A 25,963-nucleotide genomic window follows, 5' to 3' on the forward strand; every position below is an offset into this window, starting at 1 on the left:
TTGAAAAGATTCTTAAAAGCTCGTAAGTTGGGGCCTCAAACACCATGTGGCAGAGATGGCCCTGGGGTCCCTGAGGTAATGCCACTCGATTTCACAGAGCCCTGGCAAGTTGTGTGGCTCGTTTTCCTCCTTGGTGCTTGACCATGTCCCAAGACAAAAGACTCAATTCTCCCAACTGTGTGATTCTCCTTCGGAGCTCTTAAGGGTTAGAAAGTTCTCCCTCCGCTGGAGTCAAACCTATCCCCTGGTTATTTCCAGAAATTGCCAGAGCCAACAGAAATAGGTTCAACCCACTTTCTACAGGTCCCCACCTCACATACATGTGGTGCTCTCACAGCAAGTTCCTACCGAGTCTTCTCTTCTCCAGGCTAAATACGTCCAAGTTCCTTTAACCACTCCTCACACGACAGGTTCTGAGTCCCCCTCACCATCTACTGTCTTCTGAAAGTCATATATTTGTCTATGTGACTCTTAAAGTGTAGTGCCTGGAATGGAGCACATTTATGTGTTGTTACCTTAATGGCTTATAGTGGGGGGAGACCATCGTCAGCTCCTTAGGTCAGACACTATGTGGTTGCATGTAGCTCTGGGGCAGCAGCATCACACTTGTTTAATGTTACAGGACGGATTCAGAATTTTGTTTCCTCAGAGTGGGCTCTGGAGGCAGACTGCCTGGGTTCAAATTCTGGCTTCCCCATTTACAGCCTGACTTCACCCAACATTTCTAGACTCCAGTTTCCTTATCTGTAAAGGAGATGGTTGAGTCGGATATGAAATTGCCTACATTTTAGTAACTATTACACTTAGCAAGTATTATACTGAGTATTAACTATATTATTATGTCTTATTCCCACATCCCTTAGAGTTGGGTCCTCAAGGGGAAGACCTCAGTCATCATCCTGTTCCATTATGGCCTCTGCAGATTGCTGTGAAGCCTTATTCTAGGATCACCACTGTCTGCTATCTCTCCCTTCATAGCTATCACCTCATATTTGATAAGAAGGCCTCCTCACCCTTTATCTAAGTTATTAACAATGTTTAGCTGGGCTGAGACAAAGCCCAGTGAAAAGCCACAAGAAATTTCTCTCCGGGGTGATGGCAAATCCGTTCTCTAGCACTTTATGGATAGGGGATTCATTTAGATGTAAATCACCACGCTGAAACTTTAGTTCCTTTCTTTTCATCAATTCCATAAAAACAAATCTGTATGATTATTCAATATCCAGTATATCCTTATGGTCATAAAGGGATAATTCTAACAGTTACTGTTTTCTGCACACACACTGTGTGGAGGCACAATAACCTTGACATACTAGTACTATCACCTCCAATTTAACAGATTAAGAGCTTGAGATTAAATCCACAGCAGAGCTGGGAAATGAACCCAGGCAGCCACACACTCTTATCCCTTCAGCTACTGCAACTACGAGATTAATAGGACTGAACTTACTCTTCGTGAATCCATGCTGGCTGTGGGTACATGGTTTCCTTTCCAAAATGCTCAGAAATCATCTCTTTAGAAATACTTTCTAGAACCTTACACAGGTATAACATCAAGCTCCAAGCTCCACCAGCCTCTCTGGGGAATCTACCTTCTTTTATTCTGGAAAAATTGGAAATATATTTGTTGGCCTTCTGATGCCCCTCCCCATCTCCTTAAGTCCTCAAAAAAGAAAACACGAACAACATTTGGCCACTGATTTACTATCTTAGTACATATTCATTCAAGCTGCAAATCGTGGACATATTTAGAGCAGATAGTTTTGTTGCTTTTTTTTTTAAATATTTATTTTTTAAGTAACCTCTGTACCCAAAATGGGACTCAAACTCATGACCCCGAAATCAAGAGTCACATACTCTTCCGACTGAGCCAGTCAGGTGCCCCTGGAGCAGGTAGTTTTAATTTCCTTTTGAGACTCAGCACCTGGTTCCACAGACTCTAAACTCAGGTTTATGGATGAGCTGCATTTCTCTGACAGTTTTTATGTGCAGGGTACATTTTCTGGAGACATGGGTCTGGTCATATTCTTCAAGGATAGTGCAAGCCATAGATCTAGCCTTCTCTTTCCATGACACAAACAGTCTCTCAAAGAGGACACGAGCAAACAAGGAGAGGAGAGTCCTCCGGCAGGAAGTGTAAGACTGTCCCTGTGCTGACCTGGGCTCCTTCTAGGAAGGGTGGGGAGGGAAGGTCTGCCTGACAGCTCTGTGTCGCTTGCTCTCTCCCATGCTGTCTTGGTTTGGACTCTCCTTGATTTGGTTTCTTGGGAGAGCTCTCTGTTCAGGGGCCTCTTGAAAGGGTTCCTCCCTTGCCGTGGTCAGGAGCGGCTGAGACACACAGGCCAGGGTAGCTTCTCAGCGCGCCTCTTCCACAGTCCACCCCTGGCATCCTGCACTGTACTAGAAAGCTTCCCTTCCTCAGTAGACCTACCTGCCAGACGCTGCCCAGTCTCTGCCTCTCTGGCTAATGTGACCTGACAGGGCAGCTTTCCCCACAGGGATTCCCACCACTGCTTTCTCCCTGGTGAGAATGTAACTCCAAGCAGCAGCCCTAACTGAAGGCTGATCATGAAATTATTGGCAAGGCCAACGAAGACGGTTAGAGACTGTGCCTAACCCTCTGGCCCGTGTAAACAAGGCTCTCTCACCCACCGGCCAGCTGTGCTGCCTGCGCCCTCTGGGTCAGGCCCTGATGTGCGCTCCTCTGCTCTTCCCCCACCTGCCTCTCCCACAGTGGCCACCCTCAGCTCATGGCTTGCTTTCCGCACAGATCTCTTCCCAACACATAGGGTTACTGTACCTCTCTCCGAAACAGGCCTGCTGCTTTAGAATGGGGTATCCCCTTCCACCAATATATCCTAAGTATGAGTCCTAGCCCCAACATGCAGGGACACAAACGACATCACATTTGTGGCTGTGTTATAAAACCAAATTAAAATTCATTTTGGGGACGCCTGGGTGGCTCAGTTCGTTGGGCAGCTGCCTTCAGCTCAGGTCATGATCCCAGGATCCTGGGATCGAGTCCCACATCGGGCTCCTTGCTCCGCAGGGAGCCTGCTTCTCCCTCTGACTCTGCCTTCCACTCTGTCTGCCTGTGCTCGCTCTTGCTCTTGCTCGCTCTCTCTCTGACAAATAAATAAATAAAATCTTAAAAAAAAAAATAAAATTCATTTTGTTTTGTACATTGACATAAAAATATCTAAGATCTTACCTAAGGCTTCTGATATCCTCTTTAATGGTTTCCGGGAAATAAATCTTTGGGCACCTCTTACACTATTACCTTATTCTCGTTCCAGGAGAAACCCTAATGGCCAGCTCCCCAGGTTTTCATCCTGTTTTAAGAGTGTTCATTCACCATGAGGGACAAATTTTACCCAGGAACCAAGGTGTGTGCTCATTATCTCAAGGGTTCTTTATCGTCATAAACCCTCACAAGAAAAGTGGCTACTTCTCACTAAAACAGTGTTCATGGTTTCTGAGCAAAGTAGTCCGCGGGTTACTATATTAAATTCTGATTAAAGTAGCAGTAAATATTCACTTAGGAGGGCAGACATTTTATATAAGGGAATGTAACATCTAAAAGCTTACTTTCATTGTGAAGAATGCTAATAATTATTGCTGCTTTATGTACAGTAAACAGCATAGAACCTTGCAATTCAAAACAAAAATGCACGTGTTGTACAGTGGTATCGTATCAGATGTGTATTTAGTTTATACAAATATACAACAGGGAGATGAGGTATACAGGAAAGAGAGGCTACAGAGTATCTTGGATAGTGCAGGTGATTCTGCTCTCTTTCCCCCAAGCATTTGACAAACAAGCTTTGGCATGAGCATGAGGTAGGAGAGCTCAGCCCACCGTTCCCTTGGGGCTGTCCACAACATGGAAATCTCTGTCCTGATTGTGGTTCTAGTACTTGAAGACGTGCCTATTCCAAATTAGCAGGGCCTGAACAACTACTTTGTCTGGTGTTTAACCAAAGAAACTCCTATAATATGTTTCAACACAGGGGAAAAACCTGTTAGACGTTCATGTATCAATATACCACACCTAATGGGTAATTTAACAGAAAAGTGTAATTTTGATCACACCAACCACACTTAGAGAGCTTACAGTCCAACTCATCTACCCCTTTTAAGCAGCGACTCCACCGCATACACCCAAGTCACACAGACTCACATAAAACGTTATCTTCTCTCTTCCCGCTAGAGGGCAGCCGTGTATAGACTTGGAGCTTAGAGAGTCAGGGAAAAAAACAGCAAACCAGTTAATCAGACTTACAAGGTATTTAGAATTCTATAGTTTTACGTTACCTTGAATGTGGCAAATGCATCTGACGCTATGTCAAATGTTGACATTTCGACATATCTGAAGAAATCATAAAATTGTTCTGACCACAAAATGATTTTTGCAAGTGGTTCATGTCTGATGCATTCTCTCAACATTATTCCACAATTTAGAGCTATTTCTGGAGATTCATACCTACAAAAAGAAAACAAACCATGATTGCTGTTTTAAAACTCCTCTAACACTGAACAGCTCAAATTTTTAGAACAAGAAATTTCAGATGTGTCCTAATTAAGTGACCAGAGCAGGTTACTGCTTAGGGGTAGTTATTCTAGAAGGCATGCACACACTAGCTGGTGACAAATGCTTCAAGCCAAAGAAAAATAACGATAAATAAATAATAAATAAATGTCATATTTTAGCTAAAAGATTAGAGAAGTATTTAGGGTCACACCTTCAAATAGGGGTAAGATTTACGTGTGGTGCTCTTAAGACTTCAGAAAAGCCAAAAGCTGAACCAAAAACCATTATGAAACAAAATGGCTTCTCTAATTCCTAGTATCCAAAACAGCATTTTGATATCCAAAACAGTATATCAAATATACAGCATTTATACTTCATTGTTTCAATATAATAGTCAAAACAGAACCTTCAAGACTCTTGGCAACGTGAACCCTACAAAGTTGAAAGCCTGATTTGAGAAGGTCACAGTCTGCTTGTCAAGGAGAGCCTGGAGGACTCCCCCAGTGGGTGCTGGGGATACCCTGGCATCAGTCACGCACACACGGTTGTGTCTCACCTCAATCAGGAAGGAGCCCCATTTTCCTCTCAGCTGCGCTGCCCAGTCCCTTCTGACGGGGGTCCAGCCTCGTGGACAGCCCCCGGCCCCTCCACTGCCTTTTGGGCTGCATGCACCGGCTTTGTGTCTTTCCCACGTACCGGCTCCTCAACCCTCCCGCACTCCTTGCATTTCCCAATTGTTCTGCTTGCAAAAGACCTCTTCCTGGCTAAAAGATACGTCTCTCAAAATGTAAGTTCTACTTAGTGTCCCCACACGGCCAACCTTTGCATCTCTGTCTTTGAAAAAGGAAAAGAAAAATCTCTCTCAGTTCTCCTTTCTACCCCTCAGACCGTTCCTATTTCTTGCCTGGCTGAGGGCCTACCTCCGTGGCTGCCAGCCTACCCGTGATTGCCTGTACACTTTCATGGCTCCCACCATGACTCCACAATTCCCCTACTCAGGTCTGCTCCTAAACTCTAGTTAGGCATTTTCTGTTGCCTCTGGACAACTTCAGTTAAAAGTCTACCAGAAGCACTACATATCTAAATTCAAATCTCATCTCCCTCCGCAAAACAGCCGCCCTCCCCTGCTTCCTCATTTTTATAACTTGGCGCCACGATTTTGTTTCAGATACCCAGGTCTAAAACAGGTCTTCCAGAACTTTCTCATCTGATAATGTAAGTGTTCTATACCTGTGCTGTCCACTGTGGTAGTTACTGCTAGTCACATGTAGCTAGTGAGCACTTGAAATTTGGCTAGCTGACTGAGGGACTGAATTCTAAATGTTATTTAATTTAAATTGATTTAAAGCAAAATGATGGAGTGTGTTTAGGAGGTACTGCTTTGGACAGAACAGTTTATACCTTCCCCCTTTCAGCACATCCAAACCTTCCAATCTTTGGTGTTGCCACGACCCATCCTTTTTAATGAGACTTCTCTGAAATATTTTAGTTTCATTTCTTTTCATCCGTCCCCACTGTTGCATTAACTCTCCCCTAGAGAAAGGCAGGAGCTCCCTGACCAATATCTTTGTTTAAGCTGTGTCTAACCCATTTACCCAATACACTAGGGTATCAATAGCATTTCCAGTTCAGGAGTTCCAAATGATTTCTACTTGCTAATCAAAGACAAATTTCTGGGCTTAATGCCCAGGCTTCCCGTCATGAGATCTGTTCCTACTGTACAATGTCCTCTCTCACTCTGCCATCAAGCACTCACTCCTATTTCCTTATTGCTGCCCATCACTATGTTCATTCCTATCCCTGGACCTAATCTCCTTTTTCCTAACTATGCAAATTCCAAACCTTTGGAACTCCAATCATTAGACTCACCCCTTTTACCAACCCTTGTGCCTCACTGACTAAACACTTCCTCCCCTGAAATCCTACAATACCACTCATTCTCTAGCACTGGTATCCCTCTGTCGTACATAGGTTCATCACAGAACTTCAAGAAGCTCCAAATGACTCTTCTGTATCACGTGTGGTCCAGCAACTAGAATGCTGACCAGCGCTTTGGTCCTGAAAATGTCTGCTCACAAAATGGCTGATTGTACAATTCACCTTTACCGACCTTAATTTAATAATCAGGAGACTAGAAAGACAAGAGTAAGACAGTTTGGTACAACAAGTTGGGCAGGTTTTGATGGTGGTTTGTCAAGCTTGTCTTAAATGATTAAGCCATAAACCATTGAGTACAGGGCAGACAGTTATGCTGCACAGACTGTTAGCACTAGGGAGGAAAACACATCAACGTCAAGTCACCAGAGGAAAAACTACTGCCTCCAGATGCCTTTGAACACTAGCAACAAGATTACATTCAAGCACACATGGACACCAGCAGCAGAAGTCTCTCCCTGATGTCTAACAACAAAATACTTCCAGCCTATGCAGGTGGTCATGTTGCATGCAAACTGTCTCAACTCAGGAACTAAGGTACAGAAGCTTGAAGGTTCCTTGAGGAAATGGCTGTTTCCACGTCTGGGGCAGGAACCTGTACAAAATGAGCAAGGGACATCTTGTGCCAGAAAGCATGAAGCAGTCAAAGACTAACAGGGTCTTGCCAAAAGGACATGAGTACCAACTTGAAGGAGCTTCCCAATGGCCCAATGATGACACAATGTGGATATAAAAATCTGGACATAATGACTGCAATGGACTGAAATACATCAAATATATGGAAACTCCCCCTACCCCCAGACTTGAGTTCATAATGACTAGTTCACCAATTTAAAAGAACAGAGGACAAAGAAACACACTAAATGAGACCACAGGGATGCAAAATCCAAAATATGTCATTTTTCTATAGAACAAATGACCCAGTTGCTTCAACAGGTAAATGGTTTTTTTTAAAAGAAAGAAAGAAAGAAAAGAGAAGGCATAAGAGTCATATGAACCAAATACGGTTTGAGGACCTTGCTTGGAACTGGATTTAAACAAACTAACTGAAAAATGGCACTTTGTGGGTGAAAATCCAGGACATCTGAACACTGAGTATAAGATAACATTGGGTTTGTATGTGGTATCACGACTATGGTAAAAAAACAAATCCTCGGACGTTTATGTCTAAAATCCTAGGGATGTGTGTAAGCAGGGAAAGGAGGCGGCAAGGGTTACATGTAAGAGTGACAGGAGGTTAGTGACAGGCAGAGCTGGGGAAGGGGTAGGAAAAGGCTGGTTATTTTCTTCCCTCCAGCTTTCTGCACATCTTCTGCTCTAAAGGCTAAAAAGGGGAGACCAATACCAGCTGCATTTTCTAAGCTTCTCCCCCCTCACTGAGTTTTCTGCTCTGGCCCACTCACATGAGAGCTTTCAATTCTTCTTTAAATTGTACCTTAAAATTCTCACTTTACATGATGTTTAACAATATTTATATCATACCTCTGGCTACTTTCAAGTGAAAATATAGGCAAACTAATTTACAGATTTTAATAACCACTGCTTTCTATGGAAAGTAAATACTCGGTTTAAAAATACACAAAGGCATCTGGAAGGTGCTCTAAGAACACCAAATTTTCAAACTACTCACTACATGTTTACACACGCAACTCTGGATTGGTAACAACAAAAAATTAGATGCCAAAAGTTTTGTATGGCAACATCTGAAGAAGCAACATAGATATTTAGAAATAGAAAGAAGGAAATAGAATGCTGGCATCAAACACATGCACTGACTCACGCTCTGTCTAAACAAGTCTGAACTTGGGGGAAGTGTTAAACCGCAGAGATATGAATCAGAGGGAGGCAAGCTATAAAGCGAGGGGTAGGAGAGCAAGCTGATTCACGCCAACAGTGATGCCAGTAAAATTCTTGTCTGCCAATTTAATAGAACAGCACCAATGCTGGGACAAACAGATGCACAACAGACCCAGAGCTGGCAAACAACCCTTGTGCAAAACGACAGGGGGTGACCTTGCCAATCAGGGAGGCTCACTCCTGAGGGAGAAAAGGATTTGTTTTCTTTTGTTTTGTTGAAGTTTTCAGGCTTTTTTGGCTTTTGTTTGTTTGCTGATAGTAACACACTACCATAAATGCCTGCTTATCAGCCCAGTCATTCATTCCAGGAAGATGCAAGGTGAGTTACCAAGTAAGTGGGTTAGTGAGTGGACACACACAGGTAAAAAGCAAAGGGCAGACTTCATAAACATGTCCTTTGTTGACACAACACAGATAAGCTATATAGCACCTGAGCTCTACTTCCCAGGCAGCTTCTACTCCCTCACAGTGTGCAGGTCTGTCCAAAGAAGACGTCTTGAAACACATCATTTAACTGATAGTTCAGAGAACCTCTTAAAATCTAAGGACTAGAGGTAAGACCACAGAAGACTTTTTCCTTCAGTTGTATAGGATTTGAGACCTTTTAACTCCCATATGGGAGGTTTAGCTCATTGGCTGAATTTTAAGGAGGGAAATGTGTTAAGATGTATGGAAAAATGAACTGATTGAACTACAGAGAAAATACTTTCCCACATTTACCATCTTGTCTTTGCCCAAGACCATCTTTCCTTTTTATTTTTCAACTGAGAATATAAATTTTGTTATGTTGTACATACCCTTTCAATAACATGAACAAAATATTCTGTTGAGTGCAGATGTATTCAACAGTAGGAGTTCTTGTACCAATTTGTCTTCTGAGAATATTGTTGAAAATTTGAGCCACGTCTTTTTTGCCCTATTAGGAATACAATCATTAAAATGTTTACCCGACTCACCGCCAAAGAGCCCATCCACCCTCCCAAGTAAACTCAAATTAATGCATTGCATTTTTGTAAGTATGACTGAATATCTGACTTTAAAATGTTCACAGATATTAAATGTTCGTATTTATTTACAATTCCAGATTCTATGTTTTAGTAGTACACTGTTTTTAACATGAGCAATTTATGTTCACAAAGTGAAATCTTACTGCATATAATTTCAACCATTTCTAGCCCTTCGGATCATATGGACTCACATATGAAAAATAAAACCCTGCTATATGCTTACAGTGTTGAGGTATCTGATTCCCACCCATATGGAACAAGCAGCCTCAAATAAAATGCTCGTGTTGTAAACAATACATATAATTTCCTTTTACAGTGATAGAAGGAAGACAAGCTGCCTTCTGCTAGTATAATAAAACTGAAAGAATCCTGTAAACAGCTGAGCTTTCATGGCAAGTAGACATATACCCTTATTAAACGAGATGTAGATTAATAATGAAGGCTCTAAGTACCACAAGATACAGAAATTCAGAGATCAGAACTATACAATCATCCTGTACCAAACAAAATAGAAGGACTTTACTGCTATACAGTGAACCTTATAATCAGAAAACTGCACAAGAAATTAACACACGAAAACAAACCCCTGAGATTTTTCAGAATGGCCACCTGGTGCGAGGCTGACAAGCCTGCAGGAGAGTAAGTGAAATGAGACCTTTCCAGAGCCAGAGACCATCCTGTGCCCTGCGCTAGGTCAGGAGAAGCAATGGCAATCTCTAAGAATACACATCAAGGGCACACACTGCTCTTAAATTTGAGTCTCAAATGAATATTAAATTCAGTGTCCAGGTCAGGGAATAGATGGATGGACAAAGCAGAAGGAACACTGCATTCCCAACTTTGCAGAGGAAATAGAAATTGCTTTTGGTGGAATTTGATACACTATTAAAAATACATGATATCATCTACACATGGGAAGTAACTTTATCATCTGTTCTACAAAGTAAATTTTTATTGTCCTTTAGTATTAAAATTATATTCAAGTAACCTATGAACCATACCCTCCCATTGCTCTCCCAAGTTGGATCTGATTACCCGTCTGCAGTCCTCTCCCCTGGTTTTTCAAGCACCTGGACAGACACCGAACCGATCACTCAGGACGATAAACCCTGGCCTTAAAACAAAGCACACCCATGACAAAGACTCAGAGGAACCTGCTCATACCCAAGCCCTTCATTACCGTATCGACTTCTCAGACTACCTTTCAGACTGGAATCAAGGACCATTACTGTCACTGTTAAATTCACCGAACATCTGATACGGCACGATTCAGCTGTAAAAGCTCGGGCAGTGATATTAAATGCCTCCCAGGGCCAGGCAAGAGCCAAAGCTGGGTGAAGCAGGCCCTGAGACAGAATAGCAAGCTGCTGTGTGCAGCACACCCCAGTGTGCCACGAGGTGGGAGCTGCTCCATTTCAGCTGAGAAGCCAGGTAGGCTTTGCAGGCTCAACGTTGCCAGAGTCAAAATTTTCAAGAGAAGCCAGAAATTCTAGTCTTCTTTAGATTGTTGACTCCTTGAGAACCCAAGGCCAGTGAATTATGTAAAGCAGCAGCTCTTTATTAAATATAATGTAAACAAAAGGACACAACAAATACCTAAGAAACTTCACACACACTATGGGGAGAGAGGAGGCGGCCCTACACCCCTGCCCGGCTCCGCTCATGGGGCGCCCACTCACACGGCAGGAACCCTGCAGCCAAGAGCCTGATGGAATCTTGGGATCTTTCAAAGGAGAGAACACAAGGAAAAGGACCACGAGGAAGGCAGTGCGCTTGCAAGAGAAACGGCTTCTCACCTCAAAGTCAATGAGCTGCAGGTCAGCCACCAGCATGCCCAGGAGCCCGCTGTTATACAGCTCCTGCGCCAGCTGCGCCACGGCCTCCGTCTGTGGCTCCTTCTCATTCGTGCCGTACAGGATCTCCTTCATGGCAACCAGATTTTTGGAAACTTCTTCGGTGGCCTGATGTGGGGGAGAGGAGAAAAACAACTCCTTTAAAAAACCATGTACTGCATCCGTCCATTTGTTACATACCTTCTCTCCATATGATATCCCCAAAAGTCCGTAAGAGACACTCGGGCGGGTCCGGCCTGCACTGGCCCTCGGGAGCTGAGCACACACATGTGTGAACACATGTGAAGACCGACACACGCGTGGCGGAGGGAAGGCCATCAGAGTGACAACAGGTACGCTGGAATGCCGAAAACTGTGTTAGGATGGCAGGAGCAGAACAGAGAGAGAGGGTTCAGTTCTGCCTCCCGTGGGAGGGAAAGGACATGGAAGAGGCCGCCGGGCTGGCCCTGAGAACGGAGAGCCACTGACGAGCGAGAAAGAGGGAAGAGGAGACTGAGGGAAAGGAATGGCATGCGGTGGGGATGAGTGAGGGGAGAAGCACAGAGTGTCTGAGGAAAGCGTGGCGGGAACAAGGGAATGACAGCAGAAGGCAGCTTTGCATGCCGAACATTTATGTCAGCAATAAAAAATCACCGAAGAGCCTCCACTTCCGGCTAAGAGAGGAACAAGAGCCCGTTCTACCTTCCCCCATGAAAAAGATGAAAAAATAGGGGAATTTATTATATGAAACACTACATTTAAAACACTGAACTTCAGACAGCACAGGACAGTGACCCTCACGAGAAGGGGAACAAATGAAAAACTCACAATTGCCCCAGCTTGCCGCCTGGAGTTTCCAGGCCACTGCGCAGGGAGGGGGAAGGCAGGCAAAACAGGGGTCTCCAGGCCCTGCGGAGACAGCTGGGAATCCGCAGTCAGAATACCAGAGCGGAGAGAAGTGGGCAAATACACACCCCAAATCAGGGAGCAGCCTGTCCATCTCTGATCTTCTCCAGAAAACCTCCTCTCAGCCTCTGTAACTATTCCTTTAAGAAAGGTAGGGCTAATGTTCCAGTCCCACCTTTGGAAAGATGTAGAAGACACTAGACCATGACTTCCCTATAAATGTCACAAACGTTAATGTAGCCTGAGGCTACCATTAAGAATTTTTGCAATTAAATCATATAATTCATTTGAATCCAGGTCTTTGAGTGACCCTGTAATGAAGGCTTCAACTCCTCCCACCTTTTAATTTAACCTCATTAACAGCCCATTGTTCAACACTGTGGAGGTTATTTCTGGATTCTGAAGGACATGCAACATACCAGCTATCACTCTCATATCTGCATTACCTGCAAATTTGATAAGTACACCTCCCACGGCCTCAATCATTAACCAAAACACCTAAAAGGAGATAACTCTGAACAGAACCTACCATTATGACTTTGAATCATCATGCTCTTTTCATGATCTACTCATAATCTTTGGGCATGGTCACTCAGCTACTTACATATAAACCTATATCCAAATCATATTCAAAAGGCTTTTTATTTTAAAAGAGATTTTTATTTATCTGACAGAGAGACAGTGAGAGAGGAAACACAAGCAAGGGGAGAGGGAGAAGCCAGCTTCCCGCTGAGTAGGGAGCCCGATATGGGGCTCGACCCCAGAACCCTGGGATCATGACCTGAGTTGAAGGCAGATGCCCAACAACTGAGCCCCTCAAAGGCTTTTTGTTAAACACCTGGATAAAATAACACCTGACCCTTGAACAAGGGTCTGAACTGTGCTAGTCCACTTATACATCCATTTATTTTCACAGGACAGTACTAGAAATATATTTGCTCTTCCTTTCTTTCTTTCTTTTTAAGATTTTAATTTATTTATTTGATAAAGAGAGAGAGATCACAAGTAGGCAGAGAGGCAGGCGCAGAGAGAGGGTAAGTAGGCTCCCTGCTGAGCAGAGCCCAGGACCCTGAGATCATGACCTGAATTGAAGGCAGAGGCTTAACCCACTGAGCCACCCAGGCGCCCCTGCTCTTCCTTATGATTTTCTTAGTAACATTTTCTTTCCTCTCTCTGACTTTATGGTAAGAATACAGTATACGATACATGTAACATACAAAATGTGGTGACTGCTGATGTTATCCGCAGGACTTATAGTCAGCAGCAGGCTACCAGTAGTTAAGTTCTGGGGGAGTTGAAAGTTTTATGTGGATTTCTGACTGTGTGGGGAATCTGTGCCCCTTACCTCCGTGTTGTTCGAGGGTCAGCTATATACTATTTCTTACACATTTCTTGAATATAAGACAATGAAATTAAGTTAATTTGCTATGACCTTTTTTCCCTAAGCCTATGCGGATTCCTGATGACTAGAATTTTCTTTTCAAAATGTTTAAGAGGATCCTAGCAATCCCACGCAGAACTTCTTCAGTATCAGTGGTCTGCAGAATCTTTACCTTCTCCGGTCAGCTGTTACTGCCCGATTCTGTGAATGTCGTAGGTTTCTGATAGCAGCTCATCATCCCACATACCAAGTTTAAGTACCCCAAAATGTGCTTTTGGGGGACAAGTATATAAAATCATTTATCAACAGATGTTCTCTAACAAACTAATTACATGGGTTATTTCTGTAATTTCATTTTATTAATCTTTATTCTTAAGCTATTTTCTCTGACAGGGAAGAACCTGGATTTAGTGCATTTCCTGAGTGTGTTATCTGCTGATTTAACACCAGTGACTCGAAGTAGTAGGCCCAGCCCCCTGTGCATCTCTGGCTAGATCACACTTTTGAGGCTCTCGGCAACCTTTCATATTCCTCAGGTTACATGTGCTCTTCTTTGAAATCATGAAATGATTTTAGATTTGAATTCAGACCACACTCTATGCTCTAACAGTAAAAGACAAATAAGAAGGGAGGGGAAGTGATAGCTAAAAGGTAGGAGGTTTCTTTTTGAAGTGATGAAATGTTCTAAAATTGACTGTGGTTATGGTTGCACATTATCTGTGAATAAACTAAAAACCACTGAAAGGTACACTTTAAAATGGGTGAATGGATGTGTGAGTTATCTCAATAAAGCTATTAAAAAAAGGGGAGAAGCCAGGAAATAGAAAGCAACTTATGGTATTTCTTAGATGAAAAGCAACCTGGACACACGTGTAAAGCCCTCTTCTTCCCACTGAGAAGATGGTACTGTCACCTGTATTATAGGCTGAGGATGGGTGGACATCAAAGGCACTCCCCTATCTGCTGACCACTGTACTCGCCTGCTTATGCAGATCCTTGTGATACGGAGAATGGATTGTAGGGAATTCAAGGAAATCAATTAGTGGGCTACTTATGGAAACCCTGTGGCTTTCTGAGGAACTCACTTACTTGTCTGTTTTCTCACCTCCTCATCCAGCCAACTCCTTCTCACTTGATTTTTTCTCCCCAATCAGTTTCAAATATGATCAAGACTCCCATTAACAAAATCAAATAAGCTCTCCCTTGGCCAACCCCAGAGCCCTTTCCCACTACTGCTCACCCTAAGCAAACTTCTAAAAAGCATCTACCTGTGTGTGCTATAGTCCACATCTTCTGGTCCCTCCCAGCCCAGTCCCATGGGGCTTCTCCACCTAGCGCTTTACAGCTTTAAGCCACTCACCAAAGACCTGCCTGCCAGGAAATACAATTCTCTGTCTTTAGTACAAGTTAGCTCTTGGCAGCAGCTGAAGGTGTTGATTACACCCTTCTTTTAAAACTGCTCCTCCCTTGTCCTCTGTGACTCACCACCACCCTAATTTTTCCTGCCTGTCTCCCTGGTTGCTCCTTTTGCCTCCATCTTGACTCATTCCTCTTGACAAGGCCATTTAAATATTGGGAATCCCTCAAGGCAGGGTACAAGGTCTATTCTTCTCATTCTATCATCTCTTCCAAAGTGATGTCATCCACACCCACAGCTTTAATTAACACCTCAATGCAGATACCTCACAGATTCCTATCTCTAATCCAGTTCTCTTACTAGTACATTCACATTCAAGAGCCCACTTGAAATGTCTCCACTTGAATGTCTCAAGGCACCTCAAAGCTAACACAAGTGAAAACAGAACTCATGATCTTGCCCTAATGCCTGACACTCTTCCCTTGTTCTCTACTTCAGGGAATGGTACAGTACTACTACTGAAGTTCTTGTGCATGCTGGAAACTCAGAAGCCATCCTTAACCCTTCCCTCTTTCTCACCCCGCCCCAATATCTAATTCACCACATCTCCCAAATCCATCCATGTATCCCCATATCACCACCTGTCACGTCAGAATCCCCACAGTTCTTGCCTGGACTACTATAAGTAGCCCACTAACTGATTTCCTTGAATTCCCTACAATCCATTCTCCATACCACAACTAGAATGATCCTTTCTTAACATAAATATGATTGTCATGACTTCTGCTTCAAATATGCTCCAATTACCTATTGCTCTTCGGTTGGAGAAAATTTCTTAACATGTCCTGTAAGACCGTGCACTACAGTTCCTCCCCACCATCTATACGCCACTTCTCTGGTCACACTGGCATCCTTTCAGGATAGTGGCACATGTGGTTTCCTAGGCCCATGCCCCGGCCTCACCTCTTGGCCAACTCACATTCTTCTTTCATCTCTCGCTCAATGATCACTTCCTCAGAGGAGTCTTTCTTGCTAAATTCTATCACACCTTTACCACTGCCACATACTTCTTTTCTCACAGTTGTACATAATTCTGCTTTTCCTTGTGATTTCTAATTAATGTGTTCCCTTCTACTCCATCAGAAGCCCCATGCTGGCAGGTGTGCCATACTTGCCTGATGAATAGCTGAAAATCAGTAATCTTGATCACCAGGATATTAAAAAAAAATCCAGATGAAAACTGGATGTGGGGAAATGTGATATTATCACACCATGAAGGCAAGTAATTCCTAAAAAACGCAGTGCATGCATGAAAGGCAATCTACCTGGCAGAGCAATAGCCGTGAGCAATGAGCATAAACCCCTGTGTTTGCACAGAGAAGAGTCTGGAACGAGACACCCCAAACTGAGCATAGACTGCCTGTGAAGGCAGGGGAAAATACTTTCCCTTTTCACTTGCTCTACAATTTACACCTTCCTTTACACCCATGGTTAGTTGCCATCTATGGAGGATAATCGGCAGCATAATATAAAAAACTAAAACTCATCAACCTTATTATAGCAGTCTTGAGAAAAAGTACGTTCATATTTCAATTGATGGCTTTTAATTTTATGCATACGTCAACTATTTGTGTGATATCGGTTCCCCATTACATGGATAATTACAAGTTGATTAAATAAAACCTTAAAAAAAAAAAGAAAAAAAGAAACATGTCCAAATTTTCCTGAAAGATGATCAGAAAACCTTGGGCACCTGGGTGGCTCAGTGGCTTTGGCTCAGGTCATGATCCCAAAGTTCTGGGATGGAGTCCCACATCGAATCCCGTATCAGGCTCCCTGCTCAGTGGGGAGTCTGCCTTTCTCCCCCTACCCCTCCCCCTGTGCTTGTGATCTCTCTCTTGCTCTCTCTCTCAAATAAATAAAATCTTAAAAAAAAAAAAAAGATCAGAAAACCTTAAGAAGTATTTTACCAGAAAAGGTGATGTGGCAAGTGTTTTCTGAATGAAGATAGCACACAGAACAAATAAACTTGTCTGTTCCTGTGTAGGCTTGGCTTGGCACCCTTTATCAGCGTTCATATCAGGGAGCCCGCCTAGTCCCCCATCTCTGGCCTGCTGGCATTAAGTCACCACGTTCTCTGCCTCTCTGACCACATCCTCCTTATTGCACCTCCCTGTCTGTCCCTTCACACCTAACGAGTAAGCGAGTCACACTTACCGCTTCTCCAAGCACTATACCTTTTTTCAAGCTGCTGAGACCATTGTGTCACCTAATCCACCAGGCTCCTCAACGACTGTGTTACCTGTCCTGCCAAGACTGCATGTTTCTGTGCTGTGCGTGCCCACAGCAATGGTCTCTTGTTCCCCTAAACAATGTTGGATGTTCTTCACTGAAATTTTCTCTAATACTCTACCTCAGCTCCCAGGTTTCTCAGCACTATAGAGAAAGTGCTGGAAACTGTGTACACTTAGTTGGCTAAAATTCATGCTGTTCGATGGCCTTCAATCCAGTCAGAAACATTTCTTCCATCTGGATTATTTTCAACTAGGAACTCTTAATAACAGATGCTTCAAAATTGCTCCACTTTCCTCAAGAGACTTCAGTGTCTCTTTCACTCTCTTCTCCCTATCTGAACAACTAGCTTCACTCCTTCCATGTTGAGGTAAGACTTCATGAACTTCGGGGCACCAAAGTTCAAATAAAAAATAAAAAATCTTAAAAAAAAGAAAAAAAGACTTCATGAACTTCTCCATCTCGATGTACGTCTGCCATCCTCCATCCCGACCCTGGACATACACCAGAATCACTTAGGATCTTTTTTAAAAAATGCCCAAAGGGGCGCCTGTGTGGCTCAGTTAATTAAGCGTCTGCCTTTGGCTCAGGTCACGATCTGGGGTCCCGGGATTGAGCCCCATATCAGGCTTCTTGCTTGGCAGGAGCCTGCTTCTCCCTCTCTATCAAATAAATAAATGAAATCTCAAAAAAATTAAAAATAAAAAAGATGCCCAATCCCCTCAAGAGACATGTAAAGGAAAAATAGTTCTTTCACATGCAGACACCATCATAACTGTGTGACAGAGTAAGTGAATGGTAACGGGACCACTGACCTCACGTGCCTCTTGGCACTGCCAAGGTTACAACATTACTTCTGTGATTTTGTCTCCAAAAAGGCATCACCTGCATTGAATCATGAGGAAACATCAGCCAAACCCAAACTAAGGAACAGTCTACAAAATAACTGGCCAGTACTTTGCAAAAGTGTCAAGGTCATAGGAGTCAATGGAAGACTGGGACACTTCAGATTAAAGGAGAGTAAGGAGATGTGACAACTAAATGCGATGTGTCATCCAGAACTGGATCCTGGTCCAGGAAACGGACATGAATAGGACAACTGATGAAATCTGAAAAAGACCCATGGGTTAGTTAATATTATCATATAAATGTCAGTTTCCTGACTCTGATCATTAGACTGGTTATGAAAAATGTTAACTTTTGGGGAAGCTGACAGAAAGGTATTCTTTTTGTAATCATTTTATAAGTCTAAAAAGTTCATCTACTCTCTTATTTTGCTTTTTCTTCACAAGTGAGAGGCATCCCTCCTGAGTTCCAAGGCTGATGATGGTTCTATATATGTGCTGGAGAAAGGGCCCCTTGCCTCCAGTCCCCCACGTGCAATTTTGCCAGTTGTGTGGGCCTCGTGGAATGTGCAGACTCCACACCTCAAGATCTCAACTTCCAAATAAAGGCTCTCCCAGTTCCCTACCGCCCCATCCTCTCTCCTCACTCTCTCACCCTGACATTTTTCTCTCTCCTCAAGTGACCCTGAGTGTTCACACTACTCCTGTCCACCCTCGGAGCCCCACACCCACAAAGCCTTCCCTCACTTCCCCTGCTCTCCTCCTCTGATGCCACAGCACTCGCTCCCCTGTTTCAGCCCCCGGCCCTGTAGGGTCAGATCTTCTCATCTCTATCTCTCACTTCCTTTATTACAGGGCTTTGGAAAAGGCTTGCTTACACTTTTTGTTCCGTCCCCACTCCCCTGTCTATGATGGTGACTTATACACGATGTGACTTCATGATTTTGTTAATTGACTCAATTGTCCAAGACATTTTGTCAGCTGAACACAGTGTTCTAGGACACAGACGCCATTAAGTTTCATGGACACAGACTACTAAGAGCAGCCAACTGTTTTACAAACATGTGGTCGTGAAGAGAAGCATGTGAAAGCATTAGCCCCTCATCACCAGCCACTCACTTGACTGGAAGGTGACAAGGATCACGCCTCACTAAGCCTGCTGCTGTGGATCACACTGCTGCCCCATGGAGGTAAGAAGCATGAAACTCGAAGTTCTTAGTTGTTTTCTTGAGGCTTTCTGAGCCACACATGTGGGAATCTGAGGATACTCCATGGAGCAGAGTCACGGAGAAAAGAATCCAGGGCTTGACAGAACTTCTCAGGGAAAGGCTCTGAGTTGAGAAGTGTTATTGCTAACTGCTGGGGGCCAGGCACCTTAATCCTCTGCCAGAAACCCTCACTGACTTCCACATACAACTGACGGTAACACATTTCATTTTAATTAATATCCCAAGGGATATTTTTTAAATTAAATGATTTAAATTATAGGATCAACTTAAGTAGTAACCAATATTCCAAAGTTCACATCTCACACTCACTTCACTAGTAACAATATCAAGGCTATAGACTAGAGCTCTTTTGCTCCAAGTGTGAGGACATAGGAGCTACTTCAAACTTTTAAAGTGTAGTATCTGTATGATAACTTCTCCAATTAGAATTAAGGCTGGGAGCCTTTCCACTGCCTGCTTTCCCATTAAGAAATACAGCAAAGTGGGAAAATAAATTAGCAAGCCAAACACTAGTAAAAATAGCCTATATCAAGACCTCCAAAAACTCAGGTTTTTGTGTTAACTCTTGCTTTAAGGCCAACATTCCCACAGTACCCATCACTGTACTATTTTACCAACATTAGTGGCAACCACTCGGATGCAAAATAGTGATGTGAAAATACAATTTTAGAAGACAAAAGGTGATCCTCACTTGATAAGTGAGTTAGTGCTTCTAGACCATGTCCCTGAAGTGTTCATAGCCATTTTCACCCACTCCTCCCTTGGACCCAACAAGGCCCAACTCTTTGAGGAGATCTCAAAGTGACTTCATAACAGGAGTGAAAGATGACAAGGTGGCTCTTCAGAGGTGCAGACATGGGGCTGTGTGGTAGAAAACTGGGTCTGCCCACTCTCCAACCCAGTTTTTAATAAAGTTACTAGGTAAGCCCAACTTTAAATATAAAGCACACTTAAAAATAAACATGGCAAAAGTAGTATGTTTAAAATATAGATATGTCTGCTTCAGAAATTGAAAGGCAAAAAAACCCTTTAAAAAAAGATATTCTACTTCATAATAATAATTAAGTTAAAATGGCACAGTATTTATTTCCTCCTGCCAGAAATAAAGACTTCTTTTTTTTTTTTTTAAAGATTTAATTTATTTGACAGACAGAGATCACAAGTAGGCAGAGAGGCAGGCAGAGAGAGAGAGGGAGGAAGGGAAGCAGGCACCCTGCTGAGCAGAGAGCTTGATCTCAGGACCCTGGGATCATGACCTGAGCGGAAGGCAGCGGCTTTAACCCACTGAGCTACCCAGGCACCCCAGTAAAGACTTCTAAAAGTCTGGTGAGTGAAAAATAAATTGGTCCAACAAACTGGATGGCAATTTGGCAAAGTGTATCAAAAAGCTTTAAAAGATGCAATCTCCATAAATCACACATTACACTTCTAGGAATTTACCCTAGGAAAATAGAGAATTACACAAAGATATAAGTATAAGCAGTGTGATTTATAATAGCGAAGAACGAGATGAAAAGTTATCCCACTGAACTGGTTAAATTATAATGTACCCATAAAATGGAAGACCGTGGCAAGCTTTAAAGATAATTAAGTAGATCTATACTGATATGCGAAGATGTGAGCATTAAAATTGAAAGATAAACCAGGTTACAGAACAGTATGATCCCACATTCATTCACTTATTTGCTAGGAGAGAGAGGGAGGGGGAACATATGAATGAGAATCTGTAAGGATATCCTACCATGTCAACAGTAGTCACTTCACGTGCTAGTGGAATGAGAAGGAGCTTTAAACATAAAGATACACACAGAAATCCATCACAACTACTAGGCATAATGAAAGGAGCACAGCTCTCTCACACACCTCCCCCAGATGCCTCATATCCCCTCGCTACCTATAGAGTGCTCAGGAAAAGAGAGAAAGTTGCAGATGTCAGCCTCTATGTCTTCAAATGAACAGGGCTTTGGCAAATAGATGCTTAGGTAAGGAGAAAGAACTTGATGACGAAGGTTGTGAGCCAGGAATACAGAGGCAACATTTCTTTCTTTCTTTTTTTTTTTTAGAGACTATATTTTTAAGTAATCTCTACAGCCAACCTGGGGCTCAAACTTACAACCCTGAGATCAAGAGTCGCAGGCTCTCCTGACTGAGCTGGCCAGGCAGCCCAAGGCAACATTTCTTATATCAGTCAGTCAGGAAGAGAGAGGGACCAACCAATTTTCTCAGAGAAAATGAACTATGAATTGAAATGCTAGATTTAAAGTGATGCTGCAGTATGGAGTCAGAGTATCTTAAATGTTGAAAGGAACATCAGCGATCATCCAAATAAGTGTTGTTGTTGTTTTTAAAGATTTATTTATTTGAGAGAGGGAGTGAACATGTGTGTGGGAGGGCCAGGGGAGAGGAAGAGGGAGAGTCTCGAGCAGACTGTCTGCAGAGCCCAACACAGGGCTCAATCTCCGACTCTGAGATCTAGACCTGAGATAAAACCAAGAGTCAGGCGCTTAACCAACTGTACCACCCAGATGCCCCAAGTGGTTTTTAAACCCTTTTGGGGCCACTGATATCCTGCTCCCTACTTCTATCCATCACCATTTTTCAAAATAAAAGTCTTACATAGAATCCCAACATACAAATGAGAATAAAGTTAAAAAAAAAAAAAAAAAATGGGGGCAAAGGAAGAAGGAGCACCTGAAACCACAGTCGGCTTCTCCAGAGCACACCTTTGGAATATTAAATTTAAAAGCAAAAAACCACACAAACATGCCCTTTCCCTTGCCCCTGGAAGAATCCCTCCTTTAATCGATCTCATCAGAAATATCAAACTTTCTCTAGATAAGCAGGTGGCAAACTTTTTATGGGTCATATAGTATTTGTCACAACTACTCAATTCTGCCACTGTAGCAGGAAGGCAGCCACAAACCATATGTCAATGAATGGGCATGGCTGTGTTCCAATAAAACTTTATTTATTAAACCAGGTAATGGGCTGTCCTGGGCTGCAGTTTATTGACTCATGAACTGGAAAATATTTGGTGGGTAGAAAATAGGCCAGAGGATATGTGGCCCTAGAGTTAGCCGTATACAACTATCAAATCCTCTCAATTCTCCCTCAGTAATGTAGTTGCATATCTGGCTTCTCCTCATCTTTTAGCTTTCCTTGTCACCAGAGTTCTCTCACAAAGTTCATCTTCTGCCACTATATCTTCACCAATACACTTCCAATCTCACCCCAACTCTGATTGAAACATTGCTAGCAGGAATGAAAAGTGGTACAGCAACTCTGGAAAAGAGTTTGGTGGTTTCTTGCAAACTAAACATGTGGTTACCTTATGACCCAAGAATTGTACTCTTGGGCATTTATCCCAGAGGAATGAAAACCTACGTTCACATAAAACCTGTACAAAAATGTCCAGAGTAGCTTTATTTCTAATAGCCAAGAACTGGAAACAGTCTGGAGGTCCTTCAACGGTTGACTGATTAAACACACTGGGGTACATCCACAGAATGGATTAATAAAACTCAGCAATCAAAAGGAATTAGCATTACTCACACGACTACTTGCCCTTATCTTGTGGGAATTAAGCTGAGTGAAAAAAAAAAAAAAAAAAAAAAAAAAAAACCAGTCTCAAAAGGTTATACACTGTATGATTCTATTTATAAGATAGATACTCCTGAAATAACAAAATTACAGATTTGGAGAACAGATTTGTGGTTGCCAGCAAGGATTAGGGAAAGGGGGAGAGGAGATGGGTGTGGCTATAAAGGGATAGCAAGGGGGGCCTTGTGGCCACAAAACAGTTGTGTCTTGACCCTGGTGGTTACAAAGAAACCACATAGCTACACACATGCAAGAGGCACATGCTGCGCACACACATGCAACAGGCGCATGCTGCACACACACACAGAAAACTGATGAAATGGGAACAAGGCCTGTGGACTTTATCAATGTCAATTTCCTGGTCTTGATACTGGATATAATTATGTGCCATTCCACCACTGGGGGAAACTGGGGGAAAGGTACCAAGGGCTCTCCCTATATACCTTCCTGCAATTTCCCATGAATGAATAATTGTTTAAAAATAGATTTAAAACAAAACAAAACCACCACCACAAAGATTTCTGCAGCTCCCTCAGTGTATCTTTAGATTGTATATAAGGCCTTTTCCAATCTACCACAACCTACACCTGTAGCCTCATTTCCCACCAGACCCCTCTATCCGGTCACCCCTATAATGTCACCTTGAACTTGTCACCATATTCTGGACATACCATAAACTGTTTCACATTCCATTCCCTCTCACTCTTTGCTGGCAGCACATTAAAATTCAGTTCAAATGTCAACTTCAAACTTAATGCTGTATACTCTGACACAAGTAGTACTGTATTATCCTCCTGGTTCCACAGAATTTCATGCATACCTCTAAGTCTCTCTATACTGCATTATATTATTTATATGCCTATTTCCTCTAGTAGATTATAAACTCCTTAAGAACAGGGACAAAATCTGATCTATGTGCCCATCTACCTGCCCACAGAGATGAGGGCACTAAAATGCCTGTGGATTCAATCAACTTGGTAATCTTTTGAAAAAGATGACAATGGAAGTAAAGTCATCTTTTCCAAGAGCCTGTCCTACCAATCACCATGCACATGAAACTTGGCACAAGGAAACATAATTAAGAAGGGAATCACTGTTTATAAAGTCATCTTTTTAAAGAACAATTTTGAAATGATCTATTAAGCAGAATTTTCCATGCTTCTGTTCACCATTAGTTTATATAATCAAATCTATTATAATTTACATGTGACTAGTTATTATTGAGAAATGCCTCAAAGAGCTCAGATTTTTTAGTGGGGGTGGGGAGAAGGGAGGCTTAAATCATTTATTATTTTGTCTTACATTTTTCTTTGTTTTAAAGTTTTATTTACACAGTGTAGGGATAGAAGGTACATACCTCAATATCCTCAAAGCTATCTATGAAAAACCCACAGCAAATATCATTCTCAATGGGAAAAACTGAGAGCTTTTCCCCTAAGGTCAGGAACGTGGCAGGGCTGTCCACTATCATCACTGCTGTTCAACATAGTACTACAAGTCCTAGTCTCTGCAATCAGACCCCCCAAAAAAGGCGTCCAAATTGGCAAATAAGTCAAATTCTCACTCTTTGCAGATGACATACTTTATGTGGAAAACCCAACAGACCCCACCCCAAAACTGCTAGAACTCATACAGGAATTCAGTAAAGTGGCAGGATATAAAATCAATGCACAGAAAATCAGTTGCATTTCTATACACCAACAAGAAGACAGGAGAAAGAGAAATTAAGGACTTGACCCCATTTACAACTGCACCCAAAACCACAAGATACCTAGAAATAAATCTAACCAAAGAAGTAAAGAATCTGTACTCAGAAAACTACAGAATCCTCATGAAAGAAATTGAGGAAGACACAAAGAAACGGAAAAACGCTCCATGCTCATGGATTGGAAGAATGTTGTGAAAAGGTCTATGTTAGCTAGAGCAATCTACACATCAAATGCAATCCCTATCAAAATACCACCAACTTTTTTCACAGAAATGGAACAAATACTCCTAAAATTTGTATGAAACCAGAAAAGACCTTGAATATCAAAAGAATATTGAAAAAGAAAAGCAAAGCTGGTAGCATCACAGAGTTGGACTTCAAGCTCTATTACAAAGCTGCAGTCATCAAGACACTATGGTACTGACACAAAAACAGACACAAAGATCAATGGAACAGAACAGAGAGCCCAGAAAGGGACCCTCAACTCTATGGTCAACTAATCTTCAACAAAGCAGGAAAGAATATCCAAGCGAAAAGACGGTCTCTTCAACAAATGGTGTTGGGAAAATTGGACAGCCACATGCAGAAGAATGAAACTAGATCATTTCCTTATACCACACACGAAAACAGACCAAAAATGGATGAAAGACCTAAATGTGAGACAGAAATCCACCAAAATCCTTGAGGAGAACAGAGGCAGCAACCTCTTTGACCTTGGCTGCAGCAACTTCTTGCTAGACACATCTCCAAAGCCAAGGGAAACAAAGGCAAAAATGTAACTTCTAGGACTTCATCAAGATAAAAAGCTTCTGCACACCAAAAGAAACAGTCAACAAAACCAATGGGAGAAGGTATTTGCAAATGACATATCAGATAAAGGGCTAGTGTCCAAAATCTATAAAGAACTTAGCAAACTCAATACTCCAAGAACAAATAATCCAATCAAGAAATGGGCAGAAGACATGAACAGACATTTCTGCAAAGAAGACATCCAAATGGCCAACACACACATGAAAAGGTGTTTCACATCACTCCCATCAGGGAAATACAAATCAAAACCACAGTGAGATACCACCTCACACCATCAGAATGGCTAAAATTAACAAACCAGGAAACCACAGATGTTGGCAAGGATGCAGAGAAAGGTGAACCCTCCTACATTGTTGGTGGGAATGCAAGCTGGTGCAGCCACTCTGGAAAACAGTATGAAGGTTCCTCAAAAAGTTGAAAACAGAGCTACCCTATGACCCAGCAATCCCACTACTGGGTATTTACCCTAAAAATACAAATGTAGTGATCTGAAGGAGCATATGCACCCGAATGTTTATAGCAGCAATGACCACAATAGCCAAACTATGGAAAGAGCCTAGATGTTCAATGAGGGATGAAGGGATAAAGAAGATGTGGTATATAAACACAATGGAATATTGTGTTTCAAAAAAATGAAATCTTGCCATTTGCAACAATGGAACAACTAGAGGGT

The 25,963-nt window shown here is 42.4% G+C and overlaps 1 protein-coding gene across 1 annotated transcript in view; it reads right to left on the reverse strand.

Annotated features, from left to right (window-relative positions):
* Positions 1 to 25,963, reverse strand: part of CAB39 (calcium binding protein 39) — an 88,436-nt gene that overhangs the window by 14,069 nt on the left and 48,404 nt on the right. The window contains exons 3-5 of the mRNA XM_082690851.1: positions 11,127 to 11,291; positions 9,121 to 9,239; positions 4,315 to 4,483 (exon numbers count right to left, since the gene is read on the reverse strand). Of these exons, the coding sequence (XP_082546977.1) occupies positions 4,315 to 4,483; positions 9,121 to 9,239; positions 11,127 to 11,291 (453 nt within the window). The remainder of the gene's footprint in view (positions 1 to 4,314; positions 4,484 to 9,120; positions 9,240 to 11,126; positions 11,292 to 25,963) is intronic.

This window comes from Mustela nivalis (genome assembly GCF_964662115.1).
Source record: "Mustela nivalis genome assembly, chromosome: 11".
NCBI lineage: Eukaryota > Metazoa > Chordata > Mammalia > Carnivora > Mustelidae > Mustela > Mustela nivalis.